Here is a 6,138-nt window from a genome sequence, read left to right as displayed (position 1 = left end):
AATAGCAGGACCGGGAAATGGTTTGAAGTTAAAAGAGGGAAGATTAGGTTGGATGTTAGGGGAAGTTCTTACTAGGAGAGTGGTTAAGGACCTGGAACAGGCTGCCCAGGGAGGTTGTGGATGCCCCGTCCTTGGAGGTGTTCAAGGCCAGGTTGGACGGGCCTGGGCACCTTGATGTAGTAAGGTGTATGTTTGGTGGCCCTGCCAGGCAGGGGGGTTGGAGCTACATGATCCTTGCTGTCCCTTCCAACCCGGCTCATTCAGTGACTCAGTGTGACGCCATGCAGGAAGTACATCCCCCCCCAGCTCTCATTTCCGGCTTCCGTCGCTCAGCCCTTCCTTTCCGGCGCGGTGTGTGTGCGGTATGGCGGCGTTGTGCGGTCGCTCCGCGGATATAGAGCGTGGGGCGGGCGGGGAGCGGAGCGATGGGGTTGTGAGAGCCGGGAAGGCCCCGGGGGTTAAAAGGAGAGAGGGAGGATAACCGGAGCTTTGCTTATGGCAAACAGTGAGGCGGGGTGGGGGGAGCTGTAGGGCTGGGCCTCGTGGTAACGGCGCTGAGCTCTGCCTGGCTCTTTCTAGGCCTTAGCGCTCGGTGCTCGGTTCGGTCCATCCACGATGCAGAACGACGCCGGCGAGTTCGTGGATCTCTACGTGCCTCGGAAATGGTGAGTGGGGCTGCGGTATTGCCGGGATGAGAAAGGGGCTGTGGCAGATCGTTTAGGCTGCTTCAGAAGGAAACGTGATTGTAATGCAGTAGCATCTCTATATTGCAGACTGATGCAGATAACCGGTGGTGCAGTGGTAGGAATGCAGCTTTGCAACACAGAATCACAGAATGAGCGCGGGTTGGAAGGGACCTCAAGGATCATGTAGTTCCAACCCCCCTGCCTGGCAGGGCCACCAAACATACACCTTTACTAGATCAGGTTGCCCAGGCCCCGTCCAACTGGCCTTGAACACCTCAAGGACGGGGCATCCACAACCTCCCTGGGCAGCCTGTTCCAGGACCTAACCACTCTCCTAGTGAAGAACTTCCCCCTAACATCCAACCTAAATCTTCCCTCTTTTAACTTCAACCATTTCCCCTTGTCCTGCTATTGTCAGCCCTTTTAAGAGTTCCTCCCCTCCTGGAGTAAGTTCCCTTCAGGTATTGAAAGGCTGCAATGAGGTCACCCCGCAACCTTCTCTTCTCCAGGCTGAACAAAACCCAACTCCCTCAGCCTGTCCTCATAGGGGAGGTGCTCCAGCCCCCTGATCATCTTCCTGTCCCTCCTCTGGACCACACCAGAGGCCCGGGGTTCGAATCCCCACTATGGTGCAAGTGGTAGAAGTGCCGCTCTGCTACACAGGAGGCTCAAATCCCAGGGGTTGGACTCGATGTTCTCTAAGGTCCCTTCCAACCCACACGAGACTGTGATACTATGAAATGCTGGCTGTGTCAGGAGCGCATTTTATAGATAAAGCTGAGTCTGTAAAAAAAATGAGCAGTTTGTTGGTTTGGTGTTTTTTAGCTGTTTTTTAAGCCAGTAATTTCTGAGCGGACTGAACAATCTGAGGATTTTTTGGTGACTTTAATGGTTCCAAGCGTATAAAGGAATAGAAAATCCATTTGTTAAGAATTATGGTGACATGATAGTTCTTGCACGTCAGAAAAGTCGTATTTAATGCTCTGTTCGAAGGTCCATGCTTGTGGCTGCACCGAATAGGAATAAACTGATCATACCAGACAATAGGTTTTGTTGGCAGCTTATAACAACTAAAGGAAAGTCTCCATTAAACATTCTTAAAACTGAATTCTGTGGTGGTTTTTTTTTGTGCACTGAATTGTCTGAGCGTCATGTTGTTATGTGCAGCCATTATTTTCATCTTGTCTATTTGTACTGTTGTCTTACTTCTTTTTGATTAAATATACTTCATTATTTACTCCCTAGCTCTGCCAGCAACCGAATAATTGGTGCTAAGGACCATGCTTCCATTCAGATTAACATTTCTGAGGTAAGTTTCTTAACAGAAGGGTTTGATAAGGGAACAGTACCTTTCAGTTTTGGTAGAAGGTAGTAAAGATAAACACTTGTAGTAAACCTCAGTAACTGTACAAGTGTAGAACTAGAGGGCATTCATACTTAACTATGATACAACTATGCCACTCATGGTTATTTTTCAACCCATTGGTTGAAAATGACCCGTTCCTGACCATTTAACTGCATGACTAAATAAAGCATCCAACTTTAGATATGGAAACAAGTGCTTAATTGTGGAAGGTTGGTATCCTGTTCAGTTTTAGCTGTCCAAAAAAGCACGTTTCTTCAGCTTGTTCTGGTGCGTTCAGTTCTTCATTTTATGTTCTTATTGAATCAGAACTTGGAGTATTAAAAGAAATGAGAAGTTTTGTTTATTTCTTCTTCAGCCAGAGATCATGAGGGCTACATTCCGATATAAACCAAGAGATCCTGTTGTTTAAAATCCATCTGATTTAAAGCATTTTTTTGAATTATTTTTGTCACTGGCAAATACATCCCTTGTTCACTCTGACCTTCAGTGATCCCTGTTGCTTGCTTTCTGAAGATGGGAGATTAGCAGAATTTGGGAACTAACCCACGTGGTATTACAGCAATCATTACGCTGTTTAATTTCATTATTTGTATTGTGCAGTCTTATTTTTCCCATTAAATTTCTCAGTGGTTGGACAAAATGAGACCATTCATGTCCTTCAATTTGGTCATTTTAGAATGGCCCAGGTTGGAAGGGACCTCGAAGATCATGAATCTTCAACCCCCCCCGCCACAGGCAGGGCCACCAACCTCCCCATTTAATACCAGACCAGTCTGCCCAGGGCCCCATCCAACCTGGCCTTGAACACCTACAGGGATGGGGCATCCACAACCTCTCTGGGCAGCTGGACTTAATAAATTACCTTGAATTAATTAAAAGAAACTGGAAAAAAAATTAAGCAGGCAGTAATATTTACCATTTTCTGTTGCATTTTGTAATGCTGTGTGATCCATTAGGTGTTATAGCTATGTTATGCAGTAAACGATATGTTTGCTTTGAATACATACCTTGTAGAGTCTAACAGAAGTGTTTGCCTTGGAGTTTTGCAGAAAAACAATATTTGTTTGTGAGCTTTTGGCAAATATGATGTAAAACCATAAAATTTGGTAAGAATTCTGTAAGAATCTCTGGGATAATTTGCTTGTAATTACAGGTTGACAAGGTAACGGGCAGAGTCAATGGCCAGTTCAAAACATACGCCATCTGTGGAGCGATCCGTAGGATGGTGGGTATTTACTGAAACAGAATGTGATTGTGTTCGTGTTTATATTGATCAGGAATTTTGGAGGTTTGTTTGGCCCTGGAAAATGAAGTGTGCTTTCAACACATTGTGGAGGAAGAGCTCTTGTTGGACTAATAAAGAGAGAGTGAATACGTGAGCTAATTGACTTTAAGAATCAACTTCTTATGTTTCTTCCTCTATTCTTTGATTTGAGTTCTTTGATTTGGAGAATTGTTTATGTTTGTATTACTTAAAAATCACTAAAAGATGTAAGTGAATTTTTGTCTTCCAATAATACACCAAGCAACTGATAACCTGACTTGGTTTATCATTATCAGGTATAATGCTGTCTTAGATTTGTTGAACAAGCATTTTGTGAAGCTTCCTGGAGTTCATCAGCAGTTCATTTAGTCAGAAATATGTCTTGTTAATGCAAGTGAATTATCAAGTTCTGTCTCTATATTCTGAAGAATTCAAATTGAACAGCTTGTTTTAAAAGCAGTAATCTGTGGCAATAAAATGCACTCATCTGGTTTGAAAGAAGGAAATAACGCCATGCATTTCACTGCCAGCAGTAAGTGCTGCTGCAGCCTGTTTTCAGTGAGTATCAGCAATCATCCGCTCAGCTAAGAATCACTGTTTTTATTACAGGGGGAATCAGATGACTCCATTCTGCGTCTGGCAAAAAATGATGGAATTGTTTCCAAGTACGTGTATTTATCTTTCCATAATAACATTTGCAGAGGTAACTTTCATGTGTAAATCTAAATTTCAGGATGAAAATGTATACGTTGTATTTATAGGATGCTTGCAGAGTTGAATACTTACTGGAGCTCTCGAGGTGTAAGATTGTAACATCTTTGTTTTATTTTCTTCTAGGAACTTCTAACAACTGAAATTGGAATGGATACATTGGATGTAAAATAAACAGTTCCAACCTGTAGCGTGCTGTGTCTTTTGTGCAAGTAGGGAACACCAGTGGATTCATTGTGGTTTGTCTATAAAGCACTTAATAATGTGTATCAATGAAGGGTGCATTATACAGATACTACTTTTGAATTCCTAGGACAAATCAGGCTGTAGAACAGCGTCAGAGCTGCAAATCAGTTTCCTCTTCACTCTTTGTCCATTATGATCTTTCTAATTATAACAAGCTTTGCAATTATAGCTCATCTCTTTTCATTTCTAGTGGAACAGATTGCAATGGAACAATCCAATCCTGCTTGCTGATCTTTCACTGTCCAAACCAAAGGCTTTGTTTTGGTTATGATATCAAAGTTTATCAAAGTTTAAGATAAAAGACTCACAACATTTGTTCTGCCTTTGATACACGTTCTATAACTGAATTGCAAATGCTGGAGCTCATGGAAAACTTAATGATAATACTTCGTTGTGTGTTAGCAGCCTAATTTCAACATGAGAGAAACTGAGTTTTAACCCCTTAAGTCTGACCTTGATTCTGAGGAGTGAGGAGGTGGTCTATGGAGAAATAACTCTTGCAGTCTGGCAATATTTTGATAGCTGATTTAATAGTCTTTGAGTGGCTAGATAAACTTCCTGCTTGCTGGCATGTTATTTCTTAGCTATCTTAATAGCAGAATCCAGGGAGTCTGCAAGCAGTGTCAGTGAACATTTACTGACTTTGCATTTCTTATCTGCCCATTCCTTTTCTCTGGCCATTTTCCATCATTTCATGCTTTTGACGTAACATGCAAAGAAATGTTTATATTTTAATTTGGAAGAGTTGATTCTTGATTTTGCCTGCTGTACTTCAGGTGTTTAATTAGAACTGTTTCTGGACTGCTGAATGTACTTATAAAGCAGTCATTGGGAGAAAAAGTACTGTGTTACAGGAAAGAAATATTGTATCCTGGTTGTACTTTGTTAACTCCTCTAGGACAGTGTTAGCAATTGTTTTTGCTCTGTCAAATTCAAAGTTTTCTGAAGAGATAGATTGTGTTGCTGTGTAGCTGTTCATGCTATAAATCGTCTCCGCATAGAACTGGTGTGGGAAGCTTCAACCTCAGACTTCTCTTGAGTGTGAAATAGTGATGCTGTCAAACCCAGGAGGATCATTTATATCATTTATCTCAGGTTTTGTATCTTCCCACTTATCTGTGTTTTGCCCTCTTGACACTTCAAGCTGCAACATACATCTTTGGAAGATTGTATCTGTTGAAGTGAGGTGCCCTAGATCAGCTTATGTTAACATGTAGCTGCAGAGTAAAGCAGACCTTTGTTTCACAGGCAAATTCTGCAGAGGGCTAAAATCAACTGTTAGATCTTGTCAGAATAGCTATAAGGTAAAACACCTTTGCTTGTACATTCTCTATTTGCACTGATGACCCTTGAATTTATGGTCCTCCTCCAGCGTGACAGCACCTTTGAACTCCTGCATTTCAACCAAGCAGGAGCTCACTTGAAAAGACTGAAAAAAAGGCTTTGTGTTAAATTCACTTTTTGAATGCCACACTTTATTCTGGAGTTATTTTCTGGCATCAGTGTCCAGAGAGCTCAGGGAGGAAAAAAAGAAGCTTGTAATTGTGCTGTGTTTGCAGCAGATAAATCTCTAAAAGCACGTTCTGGAAACACAAATACAGCATCCAAATAGGAGATATTTTGGCTTGGCTGATGTCCAGTCATTACTTTCTTTTGTACGCAGTAGAAGGAGATAAGTTTTAATTGGACTTCATGTTTCTGATGTATCTTAAATTTAGCTGCTTCTGCCTCAGCACTAGGGAAGAACACTAAATAAACCAGTATCTGTTTACTGCTGATAAATGCCTGGTTTACCAGAGAGTAAATATTGTCAACTTCCATCTAATCCTTTGGGACTTTGCTCATCCATGTGGATTTCAGTGGAA

At 41.9% G+C, this 6,138-nt stretch overlaps 1 protein-coding gene across 1 annotated transcript; it reads left to right on the top strand.

Moving 5' to 3' along the window:
- The first annotated feature begins 253 nt into the window (after positions 1 to 253).
- On the top strand, positions 254 to 4,217 carry RPS21 (ribosomal protein S21). The gene is made up of 6 exons (XM_015881687.2): positions 254 to 362; positions 580 to 665; positions 1,932 to 1,995; positions 3,206 to 3,277; positions 3,926 to 3,981; positions 4,154 to 4,217. Exons 1-6 carry the CDS (start codon positions 282 to 284, stop codon positions 4,161 to 4,163), a joined length of 369 nt encoding a protein of 122 aa, XP_015737173.1. The 5' UTR covers positions 254 to 281; the 3' UTR covers positions 4,164 to 4,217.
- Positions 4,218 to 6,138: the final 1,921 nt, after the last annotated feature.

Source organism: Coturnix japonica, chromosome 20 (assembly GCF_001577835.2).
Source record: "Coturnix japonica isolate 7356 chromosome 20, Coturnix japonica 2.1, whole genome shotgun sequence".
Lineage (NCBI taxonomy): Eukaryota > Metazoa > Chordata > Aves > Galliformes > Phasianidae > Coturnix > Coturnix japonica.
This window is presented reverse-complemented; position numbering and strand designations above follow the sequence as displayed.